General features: G+C 42.0%; 1 protein-coding gene across 2 annotated transcripts in view; it reads left to right on the top strand.

Moving 5' to 3' along the window:
- ift22 (intraflagellar transport 22 homolog (Chlamydomonas)) overlaps positions 1-21,359 on the top strand; it is a 48,184-nt gene extending 26,825 nt beyond the window's left edge. For both annotated transcript variants that reach the window (XM_059655452.1, XM_059655453.1), the window contains one exon: positions 20,352-21,359. In XM_059655452.1, the coding sequence (XP_059511435.1) occupies positions 20,352-20,500 (149 nt within the window). In that variant the 3' untranslated portion in view covers positions 20,501-21,359. The remainder of the gene's footprint in view (positions 1-20,351) is intronic.
- The last annotated feature ends 354 nt before the right edge of the window (positions 21,360-21,713 follow it).

The raw sequence follows: 21,713 nt of genomic DNA, 5'->3' as shown, positions 1-21,713 counted from the left end.
AAACACGTCTGACATCCAATAGAACTTGTAGACAAAGACTCTTTCCTCTGCATGAAATGGGGAGAATCTTCATTGTTAAAGGTTTGGCGTGAAAAATCACATCATTTCTAGTTCCTGTTTTTAAAAAAGGGCCAGATTATCCGAGGAGTGGCAATCACAGTCAGATTGCCCCGCTACTGCTACGTTTTTGCATTAGGACAGGGCTGTGCGTTACTCACCAGTGACTCCAATCCATGCTGCTTTAGCGGAACTCTGGCTGCAGCAGTGTGCAGAAACCCAGGGCACTTGAGTGTTTGAAGACTGAGGGATGGACTTTGTGTCTTTGTTTTTCTGGCATCGAGGACTTAGAATAGGCAGGGGAATGTTTCCTTTTCTTACGACTGTTTCTTTTATTTATGCTTCTGTTTTTAATTCTGTCTTTTGTATAGTAAGTTGGCGCTGAACAACAGCGACTTTTCACTGTACTCCTCTTTCTGTATTCGAGTTCACATGACAATAAAAGCTAAACCTAGTGTATCTGAAATCTTGCCATTTCCATGAAGTTCAGGATATTAAGGGTGCATAAAACCATTGTCATAGGAGTAGCTGCTGTATTCTGTGAATTAAATTACTTTAGACACTTCAGTTTCTTTGAAAGGGTGAGCATGTCGGTAATTGTGGGGTAAGTAACAGTTGTTTAAGGGGTTAAGATGCCAGGCAAATGAATGAGTGCTTAGGGTAGGTTGGGGTGGGGGGAATCTGGTGGGGGTGATGGAGACCACTCAGGATTTTGAAATTCATAAATTCATAAGATATGGGGGTAGAATCAGGCCATTCGGCCCATCGAAGAGTACTCTGCCATTCGATCATGGCTGATACGCTCCTCACCCCCATCTTTATAAAACATCTTTACATAATCTCTGCAACTTTCTCATAAACAATGGGAAACATTTCAGCAGAAAAAAATCCAAAATTTTCGACAGAAGAATACTCTACTTTAAAACAAATGCTCCAAGAAAGATTGGTGTGTTATTTATCATGGAGGAAAGTCTTTCTAATATGAAAGATGGTCTCATTTGAAAGTGCTAGAGAAACTCAGCAGATCTGGCTGCATTATCAAAAGAGAAACAGTGTTAATGGTTGGAGTCCAATATGTCTTTTAAAATTTCTGCAGTTTTGAAGAAGTCATTTTAGAAACTAGAGATAAATGGGCATTTTCGGATTGGCAGCCTGTAACTTGTGGGATGCCACAAGGATTGATGCTGGAGCCACAGCTATTTACAATCTATGTTGGTGCTATAAATAAATTACTGTTTCTTTGACATATTCTGCTGACGATACAAATCTAGGTGGGAATACTGGTTGTGAAGAGGACACAGGCTACAAAGAGATATAGAGAGGTTAAGTGAATGGAAAACAATATGGCAGTTTGAGAACAATATGGGAAAGTGTGAGGTTATTCACTTTGCTAGTAACTTTAATAATTCACTTTTATAATAACATAGTAATTTTGAAAATGTGTAAAAACTGTAAATGCTGATTGTAGATGTGTAACTATACATTGGATACAGAGTTAGCATGAAGAAACAACTAGCAATCATGAAGGCAAAATGCATTTTGGTATTCATTGTAATAATATTGGTGTTGCCAATTGGCTATCTCTCAATTTGAGGATGATGTCTGCTCAAAGATGAAAGTTTTGCAGTGTGTTTTCATATGGCTGTTAACAGACCAATTCTCATCCCACATTTTTAAGGACACATCAGGCAGGACATCCTATGGAAAAGTGGAATGCATCCTTGTTGACAAGTTCAACAACATCAGCAAGGACAGCTTACTGAAACAGCTAGGTTTATGCCTCACACACACTTCATGTTCAACGGACAGATGTACAAATAAATCAACGGCATACCGATGGGATCACCCATCTTAAGTCTCATTGCAGAAGCAGTGATGCAGTGAAGGATGTAGTCCTTCCTATAATTCAGCTGAAAATTTGGGTAAGATACGTGCACAATATATTTGTAAGAATCAAACACACAAAATTAGAAGAAACTCACCAACTTGTCAACAACATCTTTGCAAACATAAATTTCACTAAAGAGCAAGAAAGCAACAAATAGCTCCCGTTCTTAGATGTAATGGTAGACACTGACTAATGGCAAATTCCGACATGAGCAAACAGGAAGGCCCCACACACCGGGGCCAAATCCTTAACTTCAATAGCAACCACCCCACCATACACAAACAGAGGGCTTTAAGGCACTATTTAAATAAGCCGCATCACATTGCAACACCCCAGAACTCCGGGGATTGGAAGAGGAACACCTGCAGAAAGTTTTCACCGACTGCGGATACCCAAAAAGTTTCATCTGCAGATACCAAAAAAAAACAATTAGAGGACATGATACAACAGAAGACACTAGCAATGCTATCCTACATCAAAAATATATCAGAAATGACTACCAAACTCCTAAGACTGCATAAGATCATGATTGCACACAAACCGACAGCAACACTATGCTGAATGTTATCAAAGACTATACACCCAATACCAACAGTAAACAAGACTAACGTGATATACAGAATACTGTGCAGTGTGTGCAATAAACATTACATTGGACAAACAGGGAGGAAACTGATGACAAACACCAGCTGGCATTAAAAAGACACGACCAACATTTATTTGTCTCAATACACAGAGACAGTATGAGCCATCAGTTCGACTGGGACAAAGTGACCATATTGGGACAAGCGAACACCTGACATGCAAGGGAATTTCTGGAAGCCTGGTTCTTGACACGGGACTCCATTAACAAACATATAGAAATAGACTCCACATACAGACCGCTGCTAAAACAACAGAACCGAAAGCGACAAGACCATTACACCAAAGAATTATATGAATCCGTAAGGAAGCAGAACACCAACGCTTCGATTAGAGGTCACACTGATGATGTTGCCTAGAAGGGTAACGAAATGCCTGCATACCACAGAACAGCCGGCTCAGCAAGCTAACAAACAACTGCATCCACAACCCGAGCTACAAATTTTTACTAAGACCCTAAAAGCATCCACAATAGCACAAGCCAAACAGAGACATGCCAGGGAATTCCTGGAGGCCTGGCATTCCAACAGAAACTTCATCAACAAACACATTGGTTTGGACCTGATATACAAACCAATGTAAAACAGAACTGAAAGTGATGCCAACCATCCCAGCAAACTGAAGCATATAAATAACAATTGGGACAGAGCACCATCGCATCACTGGAGGTGCACTGCCGATGTTACCTAGCATGGTGACGAAACGTCTGCAATCAGACACATTGGCTCAGCGAGCAAGTCTACAATGTTATCCACAACACAAGCTACAAATCTTTTCAAAAACCTTAAACTGTGTTCCCTGGACTCCCCAGTCATCACATACATCCTTCCTGTATTTATCTTGTCTAGTCCTGTTAGAAATTTATAGGTTTCTGTAAGATCCCATCCACCTCATTCATCTAAACCCCAGCAAATATAATCCTAACTGATCCAGTCTGTCCCCATATATCACTCCTATTGTCCCAGGAATCAGTTTGGTAAACCTTCATTGCATTCTTCCATGAACATCCTTCGTTTGATAAGGGCACCAAAACTGTATCCAGTATTTCAGGTGTGGTTTCTCCAAGCCCATAAATATCCCTGCTCCTATACTTGAATCTTCTCACTATAAAGGCCAACATGTTACTTGCCTTCTTCACTGCCTGCAGTACCTATATGCTTATTTTCAGCAGTATATAATGACTCCCAGGTATCATGCACCTCCCCCCCTTTTCCCAATCTATTGCCATTATGGTAGTAATCTGCCTCTCTGTTTTCACTACCTTGGTATCTGTAATAAGCATGTTATGCTTCATCTGCCATACAATTGTCCACTCTCTCAACTTTTCCAAATCATACTGAAGCATTTCTACATCCTCCTCACGGTACACCCTTCCTCCTAACTTTGTGTTCATCTGCAAACTATTACCTTTAGTTCTCTCATCTAAATCATTAATATATACTGCGAATATCTGGGCTCTAAGCACTGATCTCCGTGATACCCTACTGATGACTGGCAGCCACTTGGAGAAACAAAAACGTTTATTTGTTCACTTTGTCTGCCAACCTCTTCCTTATCCATATCAGTACACTATCCCCAATCCCAAGTGCTTTATTTTTACATGCTAGTCTCTTATGTGGGACCTTATCAAAAGCCCTTCTGCAAGTCCAAATAAATAAGATACACTGGCTTAGACTTATCATCTCTACAATGTCCATCCTGAAAATTCCAGTAGATTTGCCAAGCATTATTTCCTTGTTGGAAATACATGCTGACTCTGTTGGATCCTGTCACTATTTTAAGTGCTCTGTTATTAAATCTTCTACAATGGTCCAGAATTTTACCCATTACCGATGTTAGACTACCTGGTCTATAATTTCATGTTTTCTCTTTACCTCATTTTTTAAATAATGAAGTTACATTAGCTCCTTACAATCTGTAACAACTGTTCCAGAGACTATAGAATTTTGAAAATGTATTCCTTTGGTGTCATTGGGTCAAAAACCTGTTAACATCCTCACATTGTGGGGGCATTCCTCTTTCTTTTGTTTGTATTTTAACTATAGTATTTAAATAAATTGTGTTTTGCTTAAATGTCGAGTAGTTTGACGGTCGCAACACATCTGGACTATGCATTTCACACCAATCTTTAAAATAAGAAAAAGTTAGGGTCTAGATTAGCTGCTTAAAGTATTTTGAGTGGGCCTGGTCTGGTCCATAATTAAAGGCTCTTGTCAGGATCAAATTATGCAATTTCAGTTTGGGTTTATGATTATTGGACCCAAAGGCAGCGATTGGTAGGTGTTCGTGTTTTTTGTTTCGGGTGTTGAATTTGGTTGGTTTAAACAGGATTTGCCTTCTGTAGAAATGGCTCTTTCAGTCACTTAGAGTTTTCTGGGAGTGGAAGAAGTGACTTCGGAAGTTTTACAAAAAGCGAGCAAGGCAAAGCTATTGGCATTGGCAGACAAACTGGAGTTAGAGTTGCCTTCCTCTGTGAGAAGAGGGTAGGTAGTTCCAGCAATTGCTTGACATTTAAATTTGCTGGAAATTGGAAATGGCTAGAATTCAATTGCAGATGAAGCAACTCGTACTTGTAAAGAACAGAAACAGCTTGAATTACGATTAAAAGCAGAGAAAAGAGAAAAGGAAAGAATAGCCCTGGCAGAACAAAAAGAAAAGGAAATAATGTTTCTTGCAGAAGAAAAGGAGAAAGCAAGAGTTTGAACTTCAGAAGTTGGCAGTTAGAGAGGATAATCGACTTAATGGTAATGGCTCATGGTAAGATTCTTAGTAGTGTAGATGAGCAGAGAGATCTCGGTGTCCATGAACACAGATCCTTGAAAGTTGCCACCCAGGTTGACAGGGCTGTTAAGAAGGCATACAGTGTTTTAGCTTTTATTAATGGAGGGATCGACTTCCGGAACCAAGAATTCATGGTGAAGCTGTACAAAACTCTGGTGCGGCCACACTTGGAGTATTGTGTACAGTTCTGGTCACTGCATTATAAGAAGGATGTGGAAGCTTTGGAAAGGGTGCAGAGAAGATTTACTAGGATGTTGCCTGGTATGGAGGGAAGGTCTTGCGAGGAAAGGCTGAGGGACTTGAGGCTGTTTCATTAGAGAGAAGAAGGTTGAGAGGTGACTTAATTGAAACATATGAAATAATCAGAGGGTTAGATAGGGTGGATAGGGAGAGCCTTTTTCCTAGGATGGTGACGGCGAGCACGAGGGGGCATAGCTGTAAATTGCGGGGTGAAAGATATAGGACAGATGTCAGAGGTAGTTTCTTTACTCAGAGAGTAGTAAGGGAATGGAACGCTTTGCCTGCAACGGTAGTAGATTCGCCAACTTTAGGTACATTTAAGTTGTCATTGGCGAAGCATATGGACGTTCATGGAATAGTGTAGGTTAGATGGGCTTGAGATCGGTATGACAGGTCAGCACAACATCGAGGGCCTGTACTGTGCTGTAATGTTCTGTGTTCTATGTTCTATGTTAAAGGACGGAGGTGAAGGTAGCCTTAGGAGGATAGTAATGACAAACATACCCATTGTAGCCAAAGGCCTGGTGAGGATCTGTTCAAATATGTCCAGGCATTGCCTAAATTTGATGAGAAGGACGTAGAAGTTTTTAATCATTTCATTTGACAAAGTGGCTAAACAAATGAACTGGTTGGTGACTATGTGGGTTTTGTTGATCCAAAGTTGGTAGGTAGAGCTAGTGAGGTATTAGCATTGCTATCAAAAGAGGTATCTGGGGAGTATGAGGAGGTTAAAAAAAGCCATCTTAAGTGCTTATGAGCTAGTGCAAGAATCCAATAGACAATGTTTCGGTAATCTAAGGAGGGACCCTGGTCATATGTAGATTGAGTTTGGATGGACCAAACAAAGTAATTTTGATAAAGGTATTAAAAATAGATCAAACATATGCTTTTAGAGAGAGGACTATTTTGGAGGAGTTCAAAAATTCAATTCACGAAGGAGTAAGAACTCATGTGGAAGAACAGACTTAAAACTGCAAGAATAGCAGCTGAAATGGCTGGTGATTATGAGTTGGTTCATAAATCAAAGTTTGGCTTCTGGTATCAATTTCAATCGGTGAGGGATAGAAATTGAGGAAAAGAGAAATTCTCAGGCGGTAAGGGAGAGGTAAATCTCATTGAAGATAATAAAGAGAATCTAACACAGGTTTAAAAAGGAAACCCATGAAGGGGAAAAAGAATTTAAAAAAAGCTCAGGTGGTTTAACCACAGTAAATTAGGCTACATGAAGTCAGTATTGGTGGCTTAGAAAAATCACTAGGAAGGTAGGAAAATAGAACATCCAGTGAATTTTGCTGAAGTGCTAATGGAAAGCACAGTGTAAGTTAAAAAGCTGCACTGGAATGTAGAACCTGGTCGGAGGTTGATTGAAAAGAAAGTGTTGGATCCTCTTTAAACGATTTCCTTGCAAGGGTAAGATTTACTCATCTATGCCTGGAGGTACAGGTAAAGAAATTACAATTTTGAGATACACCAGAGCATGTCAATATTTGATGTTGCGAGATGAGCAGGTATGTCATGCAAAGGACTTGCCAAAAAAAGTGGTAAAATGTGGAATTCATGGTGAGATGAGTTTCCTCCCACAGTCCAAAGACGTGCAGGCTAGGTGGATTGGTCATGCTAAATTGCCTGTAGTGTTCAGGGGTGTGTGGGTTATAGGGGGATGGGTCTGGGTGGGATGCTTCTGGGTTGGGCTGAAAGGCCTGTTTCCGCACCGTAGGGAATCTAATCTAATCTTCCATTATTGAGGATGGGGATATTTGTGGAGTTGCCGCTTCCACTGAGTCGTTTAATTTGAACATTTGACATAGGAGCAGAAATTAGGCCATTCGAGTCTGCTCCACCATTCAATCATGGCTGATAAGTTCCTCAAACCCATTCTCCTGCTTTCTCCCCGTAACCCTTGATCCCCTTGATTTATCGAGAACCTACCTATCTCAGTCTCAAATTTACTTAATGACCTGGCCTCCACAGCCTTCTGTGGCGGTGAATTCCATAGATTCACCATTATTTGACTGAAGAAGTTTCTCCTTATCTCTGTTCTAAAAGGTCTTACCTTTACTGTAAGGCTGTGTCCTTGGGTCCTAGTCTCTCCTACCAATAGGAGCATCTTCTCAACATCCACTCTGTCCAGGCCATTCAGTATTCTGTAAGTTTTGATTAGATCCCCCATCATCCTTCTAAACTCCAATGAGTATAGTCCCAGAGTCCTCAAACGTTCTTCATATGTTAAGCTTTTCATTCCTGGGACCATTCTCGTGAACCTCTTCTGAACCCACTCTAGTGCCAGTTCATCCTTACTGAGATATGGGGCCCAAAACTGCACACACTAATTCCAAATGTGACCTGACCAGGGTCTTAAAGCCTCAGTTGTACATCACTGCTTCTATATTCAAGTCCTCTCAAAATAATTGCCAACATTGTATTTGCCTTCCTGACTACTGACTCAACTTTGAGAGAATCCTGGACTGGAACTCCCAAGTCTCTTTGCACTTTGGACTTCTGAATTTTCTCCCCATTTAGAAAATAGTCCATGCTTTTATTGTTCTTACCAAATTGCATGACCTTGCACTTTCCCATGTTGTACTCCATCTGCCACTTTTTTGCCCACTCTCCGAACATGTCCAAATCCTCTACAGCCTCTCCACCTCCTCAATACTACCTGTTCCTCTACCTATTTTTGTATCATCTGCAAACTTAGCCAGAATGCCCTCAGTTCCTTCCTCTAGATCATTAATGTATAAAGTGAAAAGTTGTGGTCCCAACACTGACCCTTGCAGAACAACACTTGTCACTGGCTGCAATCCTGAGAAAGACCCTTTCATCCCCACTCTCTGCTTTCTGTCACATAGCCAATCTTTTATCCATGCTAGCACCTTGCCTCTAACACCATGGGCCCTTATCTTACTCAGCAGCCTTTTGTGTGGCAGCTTGCCAAAGGCCTTCTTGAAGTCCAGCTGGATAACATTCATTGGCTTTCCTTGGTCTATCCTTCACATTACTTTCTCAAAGAATTCTAGCAGGTTTGTCAGGCATGACTTCTCCTTGATGAAACCATGCTGACTTGGTCCTATTTTACCATATGCTTCCAAATATTCAGATATCTCTTCCCTCACAATCCAAACTATGGTTTTCTTACCTTTTGAACTCCAAAATCATACCCACCACTGAGGTTAGGTGAATCAACCTGTAATTTTCCTTCTTTTGCCTGACTCTCATTTTAAAAAGGGGCGTCACATTAGCGATTTTCCAGTCCTCTGGGACCTTCCCTGATGCTAGTTATTCCTGAAAGATCACAACTAACGCTTCCACTATCTCTTCAGCTGTCTCCTTGAGAACTCTGGGCTGTAGTCCATTTGATACAGGTGATTTGTCCACCATTAGGCCAATCAGTTTTACTAGCACCTTTTCCTTGGTGATGGCCACCATACTCACCTCTGCCGCTTGATTCTGTTGAACCTTTGGGATATCACTCGTGTCTTCCACCATGAAGACTGGTGCGAAGTAATTATTCAGTTCCTCAGTCATTTCCTTGTTCTTCACTACTGTCTCTCCAGCATCGTTTTCCATGGCCCAATGTCCACATTTGCCTCTTTTGCCCTTTATATTTCTAAAGAAACTCTTACAGTCTTCATTTATATTACTGGCTAGGTTACCCTCATATTTAATCTTCTCCCTTATTTCTTCTCTTGTTGCCCTATGTTTCCCATTGCCCTTCGCCACATTACATGCTTTCTCTTTTGCTTTTATGCTATCCCTGACTTCCTTAGTCAGCCATGGCTACCTCATCCTCCCTGTACCGTGCTTCTTTTTCCTTGGGGATGAATTTTTGCAGTGTCTCCTGAATTACTCCCAGAAACTCCTGCCATTGCTGTTCCACTGTCTTTCCTGTTAGGCTCCTCTTCCAGTCAATTCTGCCCAGCTCCTCCCTCATACCTCTGTATGCGCCTTTATTCAGCTGTAATACTGTTACCTCTGATTCTATCTTCTCCCTCTCAAATTGCAGATAAATTCAATCATATTATGATCATTGCCTCCTAAGGGTTCCTTCACCTTAAGCTCCCTTATCAAGTCTACCTCATTGCACACACTAAATCCAGTATTGCCTATTCCCTTGTGGGCTCCACCACAAGCTGCTCCAAAAAGCCATCTCATAGAGATTCCACAAACTCCTTTTCTTGCAATCCACTACCAACATGATTTTCCCTGTCCACCAGCATATTGAAGTCCCCCATGATCACTGTGACTTTACCTTTCTTACACACTTTTTCTATCTCTGGTGTATCTTGCACCCCAGCTTCTGACTACTGTTTGAAGGCCGATACACAACTCCAACTATGGTTTTCTTACCGATTGCGGTTCCTCAATTCTACCCACACAGATTCTATACCATCTGACCCTACTTCATTTCTTCCTATTGATTTAATTTCATTTCTTACTAATAAGGCAACCCCACTCCTTCGCCCACCTGCCTACCTTTTCGATAGGATGTATATCCTTGGAAATTCAGTTCCCAATCCTGATCCCCTTGCAGCCATGTCTCCGTGATGCCCACCCCTCATTTACTTTATTAAATTGCTGGAAAAGCTCAACAGGTCTGGCAGCATCTGTGAAAGAAAAAATAGAGTTAATGTTTCACGTCAAATAGTTAATGTTTCAGGTCCGGTGACTCTTTGTCAGAACTTATAGTGGCTGGGAAAACGTCAGTTTATATCCAGAAAATAGGGAGGTGTGTGGGGCAGGGAGTAAACGATATGATAGAGCCCAAAGAGACAGAAAGACACTTGTACAAAGGAATTGCTAACGATCAGGCTGGGAGGGTGAATAGTTGTTAATGGGGATTGTTAGTGACTAACAGGGGGTGGCAGGCTATGTGGTAACAAGGCCTGGTGTGTGGGGTAGGGGACTGGGACATGGGAGAGTTTAGGCCCTAAAATTATTGAGCCTTGAGGGTTGTAGGGTCCCCAGGCGGAAAATTAGGTATTTTTCCTCCAGTTTGTGTTAAGCTTTGCTGGAACATTGCAAAGGGAGCAGGGTGGTGCGTTAAAGTGGCGGGGAACAGGTAGTTCAGAGATAACAAGGTGCAGAGCTGGATGAACACAGCAGGCCAAGCAGCATTTCATTTTTCTTCATTTTTGAAGAAGGGTCTAGGCCCAAAATGTCAACCTTTCTGCTCCTCTGATGCTGCTTGGCCTGGTGTGTTCACCCAGCTCTACACCTTGTTATCTCAGATTCTCCAGCATCTGCAGTTCCTACGGTCTCTAAAACAGGTAGTTCAGGGTCTTTTTTGCGAGCAGAACATAGACGTTCTGCAAAGCGGTCACTAGGTCTATGCTTCATTTCCCCAATGTAGAGGGGACCACATTGTGAGCAGCGATTGCAGTAGACTAGATTCTGGGAAGTGCAGGTTAAGTGTTGTTTCACCTAAGATATATCCAGGGTTAGTGATGGTGGTATCTGGGACATAGTCATACTCACAGAATCATACCTTACAATGTCAGCTTGTTGCTTGACTAGTCTGTGAGACAACTCTTCCAATTTTGGAACCAGCCCCTGATGTTAGTAAGGAGGACTTTGCATGATCAGAATTGTTGCTGCTTTATCTTCTCTGGTGCCTAGGTTAATGTCAAGTGGTCTGTTCAGTTTCATTTCTTTGTTGAGACTTTATAACAATTGATTCAACTGAGTGACTTGCTAGGCCATTTCATAGGGCTGTTTGAGAGTCAACCACATTGCTGTTGGTCTGAAATCACATGTAGGCCAGACCAGATGAGTAACGCAGATTTCCTTCCCTGCAGGACATTAATGAGCTCTCTGGGAAAAGCAACTGCAGCAGCCAGATCAGTGGCATCACAGTTGGCTCTTTCGTGCAACAAGGAAGGTAGAAGCGTAGGCGAGTGGTAGTGAAAGTGGACCCTATATCAGGGGCTCAGATGGGTATTTCTGTGGCTGCATGCAAGACATGCAAGGATGATCTTTTTTCTCGCTGGTGCCAGGGTCAAGGATGTCTCTGAGTGAGTATAAGATATTCTGAAAGAAGAGGGTGAACAGCCAAAGGTCATAGTCCATATTGGTACTAATGACATAGAAAGAGAGATGAGATCCTCAGGGAAAGTTAAAAGCAGGAACTCCAGGATTGCAATCTCAGGATTACTCCCAGTGCCTAATGCTAACGAGGCCAGAAACAGGAAGATAATACAATTGAATGCACGGCTGGAGAGCTGGTATAGGAGGGAGGGCTTCAGATATCTGGAACATTAGGATCATTTCCAGGGCAAATGTGGCTTGTACAAGTACAGGTAGTGCCTAAACTGGAGGCACATCAGTATCCTTGCAGGGAGGTTTGCTAGTGCTACTTGAGGATGAGGGTATTTAAACGTGTGGCGGGTGTGGAAACCAGAGTAGTAGTTCAGTATATGGAGTGACTGACAAGAAGGAAGAGGTTAAGTCAAGAAAGTCTAATAGGAAGAACATGCAGCGCCAGGTTAGTGAATGTGGTAGGACTAGCAGTCTGAAGTGTGTTTATTTTCATGTAAGGAGTATCACCGATAAGGCAGATGGGCAGCTATAACAGATAAGGCAGATATACGGGAGGTGATTGCCTCGTGGTGTTATTGCTGGACTGCTAATCCAGAAACCCAGATATCATTCTGGGGGCCTGGTTTAGATCCCACCACAGCAGATGGTGTAATTTGAATTCAGTAAAATTTCAGGAATAAAGAATCTAATGATGGCCATTGTAGATTGTTGGAAAACCCCATCTGGTTCAGTAATGTCCTTAACGGAAGGAAACTGCCATCCTTACCTGGAAATGGCCTACACACATGACTCTAGACCCACAGTGAAGTGGCTTACTCTGAACTGCCCTCTGGACAATTAGGGATGGGCAATAAATGCTGATAAACCAGCAATGCCCTCATCCCATTATTGAATTTTTAAAAATGAGCCTAGAACTTGAATTAGTACAGGGGAATAAGATGTGGTAGCCATTACAGGAACTTGGTTGAGTGAAAGCCAAGACTGGCAGCTCAACTTTCCAGGGTTTAAATGTTTCAGGAGTGGTAGAGAGGAATGTAAAGGAGTGGAGGAGTTGCACTACTGATTAAGGATAACGTCACAGCCGTATAAGAGAGGACATCTTGGACGGCTCAACCAACAAGGCCATATGGGTGCAACATCGGAAAAAGAAAGGTGCAATCATTACAATGTGTATATACTACAGGCCTCCCAATAGCCAGCAAGAGGTAGAAGAACAGATATGTGAGCAGAATATGGAAACATGTTAAAACGATAGAGTTGTTGTCGTGGATGTTCATAATTTTCCCAATATTGACTGGGACTCCCTTAGTGCCAGGTATTTAGATGGGGCAGAATTTGTGAGGTGCATCCAGGAGAGTTTGTGGAAATAATATGCGGGTAGTCCCACTAGGGGAAGGGCCATTTTGACCTTGTTTTGGGGAATGAGCTTGGCAAAATAATCAAAGTTTCAGTGAGGGTGCATTTTGGGAACAGGGAACATAACTCCATAAGTCTTAAGATAGTTATGGATAAGGATACAACTAGTCTTCAGGTGTAAGTGCTAAATTGGGGTAAGGCAAATTACAACAGTATTAGGCAGGAACTGATAAATTAGATGGGTGGCTCTTTGATTCCACATCTGATGTATGGGAGTCTTTTAAAGGCCAGTTGATCGTATTTCAGGTTCAATTGTTTCTGTGAGAATGAAAGGAAGCAAGAAAGAACTTTGAGGGCTAGAAGGTGCCATGAAATGTCAGTGGTAAGAAGGATTAAGGAGAAGCACCAGGTATTTTAAATGTATGTTCAGAGCAAGGTAATAACTAGGGAAAGGGTAGTCCATTCTTGGACAAAAGAGGGAATTTGTGCCTGGAGCCAGAGGAGATGGGTTGGAGAGTACTTTGTATTGTTAATCATTAAGGAGGACTTAAATGATGGTAAATTTAGAGCGGGACATTTTGATATTGAGGCGGAGTAAGAGGAGATGTGGAGTGTTTTGAAAAACATTAAGCTGGATGAGTCCCCTAAGCCTGATGGGATCCATTCCAGGATACTGAAGGAGGCAAAGGAGAAGATCACTGGGGTCTTGACAGAGATCTTTGTATTCTGTTTAGCCACAGGAAAAGTTCTGGAAGACATTCCACGCCCTTACTACTCTCTGAGTAAAGAACCTACCTCTGACATCTGTCTTATACCTATCCCCGCTCAATTTAAAGCTATGTCCCCTCGTGCTAGCCATCTCCATCCGAGGAAAAAGGCTGTCACTGTCCACCCTATCTAATCCTCTGATCTTCTTGTATGTCTTGGAAGAAAATGGGCTTATCAGTGATAGGCAACATGGTTTTGTGCAGGGAAGGTCATGTCTTACCAACTTAATAGAATTCTTTGAGGACGTGACAAAGTTGATTGATGAGAGAAAGACATGGACTTCAGTAAGGCGTTTGATAAGGTTCCCCGTGGCAGGCTGATGGAGAAAGTGAAGTCACATGGGGTCCAGGGTATGCTAGCTAGATGGATACAAACCTGGCTAGGCAACAGGAGACAGAGTAGTAGTGGAAGGGGGTTTCTCAAATTGGAGACCTGTGACCAGTGCTGTTCCACAGGGATCTGTGCTGGGACCACTGTTGTTTGTGATATACGTAAATGATTTGGAGGAAGGTGTAGGTGGTCTGATTAGCAAGTTTGCAGATGACACAAAGATTGTTGGAGTAGCAGAGAGTGAAGGGGACTGTCAGAGATTACAGCAGAATATAGATAGATTGGAGAGTTGGGCAGATAAATGGCAGATGGAGTTCAATCCGGGCAAATGCGATGTGATGCATTTTGGAAGATCTAATTCAAGAGTGAACTATACTGTAAAATGGAAAAGTCCTGGGGAAAATTGATGTACAGAGAGATCTGGGTGTTCAGGTCCATTGTTTCCTGAAGGTGGCAACGCAGGTCAGTAGGGTGGTCAAGAAGGCATACGGCATACTTTCCTTCATCGGACGGGCTATTGAGTTGGCAGGTCATGTTACGGTTGTAATAAGACTTTGGTTCGGCCAAATTTAGAATATTGTGTACAGTTCTGTTTGCCACATTACCAAATGGATATGGATGCTTTGGAGAGGGTGCAGAGGAGGTTCACCAGGATGTTGCCTGGTATGGAGGGTGCTAACTATGAAGAAAGTTTGAGTAGATTAGGATTATTTTCATTAGAAAGACGGAGATTGAGGGGGTACCTGATTGGGGTCTACAAAATCATGAGGGGTATAGACAGGGTGGATAGCAAGAAGCTTTTTCCCAGAGTGGGGGGACTCTATTACTTGGGGTCATGAGTTCAAAGTGAGAGGAGGAAAGTTTAAGGGAGATATGCATGGAAAGTTGTTTACGCAGAGGGTGGTGTGTGCCTGGAACGTGTCACCAGTAGAGTGTCTTTTGAGATGTATCTGGACAGATACATGGATGGGCAGGGAGCAAAGGGATACAGACCCTTAGAAAATAGATGATTGGCTTAGACAGAGCATCTCAATCGGCGCAGGCTTGGAGGGCCGAAGGGCCTGTTCCTGTGCTGTAATTTGCTTTGTTCTTTGTCTCTATCAGATAACCTCTTAACTTTCTTCTCTCTAACAAATACAGCCTCAAGTCCCTCAGCCTTTCCTAATAACGCCTTACCTCCATAGAACATAGAACAATACAGCGCAGAACAGGACCTTCGGCCCTCGATGTTGCGTCAACCTGTAAACTAATCTAAGCCCCTCCCCCTACACTATCCCTTCATCATCCATATGCTTATTCAAGGACTGTTTAAATGCCCCTAATGTGGCTGAGTTAACTACATTGGCAGGCAGGGCGTTCCACGCCCTTACCACTCTCTGAATAAAGAACCTGCCGCTGACATCTCTCTTAAATCTATCACCCCTCAATTTGTAGCTATGCTCCCTTGTACAAGCTGAAGTCATCATCCTCGGAAAAAGACTCTCACTCTCCACCCTATCTAGTCCTCTGATCATCTTGTATGTCTCTATTAAATCCCCCTTAGCCTCCTCCTCTCCAATGAGAACAGACCCAAGTCCCTCAGCCTTTCTTCATAGGGCCTGCGCTCCAGACCAGGCAACATCCTGGTAAATCTTCTCTGCACCCTTTCCAATGCTTCCGCATCCTTCCAATAATGCGGCGACCAGGACTGTATGCAATACTCCAAGTGTGGCCGCACCACGGTTTTGCACAGCTGCAACATAACCTCATGGCTCTGAAATTTAATCCCTCTACCAATAAAACCTAACACACTGTACGCCTTCTTAACAACCCTGACAACCTGGGTGACAACTTTCAGGGATCTATGTACATGGACACCGAGATGTCGCTGCTCATCCACACTATCAAGAATCTTACCTTTAGCCCAGTACTCGTTATTCCTGTTACTCCTGCCAAAGTGAATCACCTCACGCTTTTCTGCATTAAACTCCATTTGCCACGTCTCAGCCCAGCTCTGCAGCTTATCGACATCCCTTTGTAACCTGCAACATCCTTCCGCACTATTCACAACAACACCGACTTTAGTGTCATCTGCAGATTTACTAACTCATCCTTCTATGCCCTCATCCAGGTAATTTATAAAAATGACAAACAGCAGTGGCCCCAAAACGGATCCTTGCGGTATACCACTAGTAACTGAACTCCGGGATGAACATTTCCCATCAACCACCACCCTCTTGGGTGGCAGGTCCATAAGATTGAATTGTATGGAATCAGTGGTGGGTTGGCAAGTTGTATACAAAATCAGCTTGGTTGTAGAAAACAGAAGGTAGTTGTACTGGGATGTTTTTCTGTCTGGAGCTCTGTGACCATGTAGTGCTTCACAAGGATCAATGCTGGGACCTCTGTTGTTTGAAATATAAATATATAGACTTGAATGAAAATGTAAATGGTCTTATCAATATGTTTCTAGGCAACATGGAAGTAGACAGAGTTGGATAGTGAGGGAAGTTATCAAAGGACACAGCATGATATCCATCACTTGGGAAAGCTGGGCAGAGAAATGGCAGATGATGTTTAATCTGGAAAACAGTGAGGTGATCCATTTTGGGAAGTCAAATGCAAGAGGAAAGTATACAGTAAATGGCAGGACCCTTGGGAGCATTGATATACAGAGGGATCTTGGGGTGTAAGTCCATAGCTGGTGAGGTGGTAAAGAAGGCATATGGTATGCCAGCCTTCATCAGTCCGAGCATTGAACATATAAGTTGGCAGGTATGTTGTAGCTGAATAAGACTTCTGGCTTGGTCACATTTGGAATATTGTGTACAGTTCTGATCGCCACACTATAGGAAGGATGTGGAGGCTTAGGAGAGGATGCAAAAGAAGTTGCCTGGATTGGAGTGTATTAGTTATAATAAGCGGTTGGACAAATTTGGATTGTTCTTGCTACAGCATTATAGGCTGAGGGGTGATCTGATAAAATTATATAAAGTTATGAGAGGCATGTATAGGGTAGATTGTTAAAGTTTTTTTCCCAGGGTCAAATACAAGGGTGCACAGTTTTAAGGTGAGAGAGGAAATGTTGAAGGGAGATATGCAAGGCACTTTTTTTTAAACAGAGGGTGATTTGATTTGATTTGATTTATTGTTGTCTCATGTACCTAAGTACAGTGAAAAGTTCTGTTTTTGCAAGCAGTATGGGTAGATCATAGCAAACAAGGACATACGGATCATAGAGCGCATAGACATAACGAAGATTATGACTGCACAGGAGGGTGCACAAAAGCAAGGTCAACATTAGATTTGAAATGAGAGAGGTCCATTCGGCAGTTTAATAGCAGCAGGGAAGAAGCTGTTCTTGAACCTGTTAGTGCATGTGTTCAAGCTTCTGTCTGACAGAAGAGATTGGAAGAGAGTATTACTGAAGGTGAGAGGATTCTTTGATCTTGGCAGCCTTTTTACGGCAATGAGAAGTGTAGGTGGAATCCATGGATGGAAGGTTGGCTTCCGTGATGGTCTGGGCTCTGCACACAATTTTCTGTAGTTTCTTAGGGTTCTGGTCAGAGCAGTTGCTGTATCAAGCGGTATGCAACCAGACAGAATGCTTTCTAGATTGTATCTGTAAAACGTGGTGAGGATCCTTATGGACATACTGAATTTCCTTATTCTCCCAAGGAAGAAGCGGTGTTGTGCCTTCTTGACTGTTGGATCTAAATGGGTAGTCCAAGACAAATTGTTGGTTATTGTCATGACTAGGAAATTGACAATGTGAACCCTCTCCACCTCAGATACATTGGTGTAGATAGGGGCTTCTCCTCCTCCTTTCTTCCCATAGTCAATGATGAGTTTTCTTGTTTTGCTGACATCGAGGAACAAATTGCGATCATTGCATCGCAACACCAAGCATTCCGTCTCCTCCTATATTCTCATTGATCATTGATTGATATCCAGCCTACAATGTTGGTGTTGTCAGAAAACCTGTAGATGGCTTTCGTACGAAATTTGGTTACACAGTCGCGATGCTCCTGATGCACCCGTTCCCTCTGTCACCACTGCTGTAGTACAGTAGGATACTGAGTACGCATCCTTGCAGGGTGCCAGTGCTGAGTATTATTGTGGAGATGTGCCGTTGTCTATCTTCACTAATTGTGGTCTGTGGGTCAGGAACCTGAGGATCCAGTTGAGACCTGTTCTCAGAGCTTTGAGATTTGTCAGGTAGGGATGGTGTTGAAGGCAGATCTGTAGTCGACGAGTAGGAATGTGACATAGGTGTGCTTGCTTTCCAGGTGTTCCAGGGTTGAGTGTAGGGCTAGGGCCATGGCGTCCGCTGTGGATCTGTTTTGCTGGGTGGCAAATTGCAGGGGATTGAGGCCAGCTGAGAAGCTAGTGTTGATATGGGCCATGACTAACTTCTCAAAGTACTTTATGATTACGGAGGTCAGAGCCACTGGGTGGTAGTCTTTGAGGCATGTTGCATGTGTTTTCTTTGATACTTGAATGATAGTGGTATTCTTGAAGCAGGTGTGGACTTCACATTGTAGCAAGGAGAGGTTAAATATGTCAGCGAATGCTACCACCAGCTGGTCAACACAAGATCTGAGTGCACTGCTAGGGACTCCATCTTGGCCAGTCGCTTTCTTCAGGTTTATTCTCAACAAGGCCGAGCTGACATCTGCAGTGGTGACAGAGGGAACAGGTGCATCAGGAGCTGTTGAATTAGATGACATCGTGCCATTGGCATTCTGCTCAAAATGAGCATAAAAAGCACTGAGGAATGTGATAGTGCCTGGAACACGCTGCAAGATGGGGTGGGGAGGGGTGTGGTTGGTTAGGAGCAGATTTGTTAAGTTTGAGACATTTATACAGATGCAGAAAATAGAGAGCAATGGATATGTGCAGACAAATAGGATCAGTTTAGAACGACATTGTAGGCCTGCTCCGGTGATGTACTTATTTTTGGCGATACCGACTCAATTGTCGGAAGGTCCTGGTCCTATTGCTGTACTGTTCTATGTTCTGACCTTTGTTTATACATCCCCTGTTCGTCTTATTAATAACTTTCTCAACCTGCCAAGCCAACCTGGATAATTTGTACACATATGCCCGCTCAGTCTCTACTTTCCTTCCTCTCCTACCAACTCTCACTTTTTCTATCAAACTGGATCTCTGCATTACCATCTGCCAGATGTTTGCGCGTTTGACCCAATCTAGGGACTTTCAAAATTCTGCACTGTCCTCATAATTCACAATACTTCCAAGTTTTATTACCTGCAAATTCTGAAACTGTGCCCTATTCACCCAAATCTAAGTAATCAATACAGATCAAGAGAAGCAGTGGCTTTGTACTGACCTATGGGGATGAACTCCACTGTAAACTTGCCCTAATCTGAAAAAATCTGTCTCCTCTCGTGCAGCTAATTTTGTATTTATGTTGCCACTATCCCTTTATTCAATGAGCTTCAACTTTGTTGGCAAGCCTATGCTGTGACATTTTATCAAACATCTTTTGGAAGTCACTGTATAGTACTACAACTGCAACATTCTGATCAAAACTGTAAGCTTAACAGAATATTCAAAATTAGTTGCAATTTGCCTGCAACAAATCTGCTGAACTTTTCTGCATTAACTCGCTGATTATCAAAATTACTGTTAACTGATTCTTGAATTATTTTTACTAAAAGTGTCCATGCCACAGATTAAGCTGACTAGCCTGCAGTTGCTGGGCTTAGTTTTACACCTTTTTTATTTTGAACAAGGGTATAGCAATTTTCCATTCCTTTTGCACTATACCTCCATTTGGTCATTGGATAAAAATATAGATGATAATGGAATAGTTTAGGTTAGATGGGCTTCAGATTGGTTTCACAGGTTGGCGCAACATTGAGGGCCGAAGGGCCTGTACTGCGCTGTAATGTTCTATGTTTACTATGTGTGTTTAAGGAGAAAAATTGCCAGTGCCTCTATAGTTTCCACACTTGGTCCTTCTGTAATATCTCCCCAATTTTAAAACTGCCAATCTTGATTTTCGAATCTCTCCATGTCTTCATTGCCTCCCTACCATTACAATTTTCTCCTGCCCCACGATCCTGTGAGGTATCTTCACCCCTCTAACTCGAACCTTGTACATCCTACATCTATTTGTTCCACAGTGGTGGCTGTTCCTCAGAATATTAATGGTCAGGGAAGTACTGTGGTGGATGGGGCAGGATGAAAAGGTAACCAAATACAGCAAGTTTGTGTCCATTACTAATGATGTTGCATTTCTTGATAGCTCAGCATCTGAACAAGTTGACTTTAATCCATTCAAACCTAGAGGATGATCCAGAACAAGTGCGTACCGCTTTTCGACAGTTCTTGGGAGCAGTCGTGAGCTCTCTGTCCGAGAGCAGAGACAAAGAAGAAATGTCAATCATCACCTGAGAACACCATTGCGATGTCTTCGTCTGTAAAGGATTGCCAATTCTTTGTGTTTGCTTTAATCACAATCAGACTCCTAAATCCTGCATTTTTAGTCACTCAGCCTTTTTCCTATTCAGAATAATTTGAATTCTGCTTCCCAACATATGTGGACTTTTCATCAGATCAGTATCCAACCTGTCTGCATACACACCAATCTTAAAAGACAGAAAAGTGCATCAAATTAAGAAAATATTTTTGGTGAAATAGTTAGCAGCAAATTGGCAATTTGTGTAGATTTGCATATTATCCACATTATTGATTCTATACAATGATATTGCATTTATTCAGGTTAGCATTTCTACAAGTTGGTTGGTTGTTAAACAGTACATTGAGTGAGCAGTGTTGTACTTTTTACAGAATAAACTGGTCAGTGGTAGCATGCCATCTTTGATTCTACTGGTCACATTGCAGATGATTCCTACAAAAGCAATATCTGTCTGGCTCTGAAGTATTTGCAGTATTTACTTTGCAGTGTGATTTTATTAGCAATTAATGTCAGGCACATTCAGGTACTGAAACTAAAAATTATCTTTGTGTACAACTCTGAATAAGCAATCAGAAGTCTGATTTTCCTGACACCTTAATTGATGTATTGAAAAAATGTTTTGTAAAAGATTGTCTGACTTCTCCTGTGTAATAAACATGAAGATTTTAACATGAATCCAGTTTCTTAATTAGTTAGTGAAATAATAAAACAGGCTGTTAAATGTTATTTATTTAATCCATGTATTTGCCACTGGTATCTCATACCTAGTAGTGGCAACTGAAGGAGGTTGAGTGAATTAATTTTTTGATTGTTATAAATAAATGCCTACTTTCACATTTGTGGCATTTCTGGTTTTGTTCAACACCAAGGAAGAAGATTGCTAGTATTCACTTTTAAGCTTTGTAGAATTATTTGGCTTTCATTCCCCTGGGTACCTGGTGAGTTCTGATCAGATCTATAGATCCTTTTTGAATCCGGTTGGCATCACATTTTAGTCAGTTGTTGAGAAAGATGGTGCTAGATTTTCTTGTGAAATGATTAGTTTCTATGGTAATGGGTGAAAATATTCTTGCCTGGCTGCATTCTTATCTACACAGTCATAAATAACTTGCAAAGTATTTGCCTCCAACTCCCACTCTGAAATCCTTGAAGCATTTATACTTTATCCAAAACCATTGTGTGGCATAT

This window comes from Stegostoma tigrinum, chromosome 27 (assembly GCF_030684315.1).
Source record: "Stegostoma tigrinum isolate sSteTig4 chromosome 27, sSteTig4.hap1, whole genome shotgun sequence".
NCBI lineage: Eukaryota > Metazoa > Chordata > Chondrichthyes > Orectolobiformes > Stegostomatidae > Stegostoma > Stegostoma tigrinum.
Note: the sequence above shows the minus strand (reverse complement) of the source record. Positions and strands in the feature narration are given on the sequence as shown.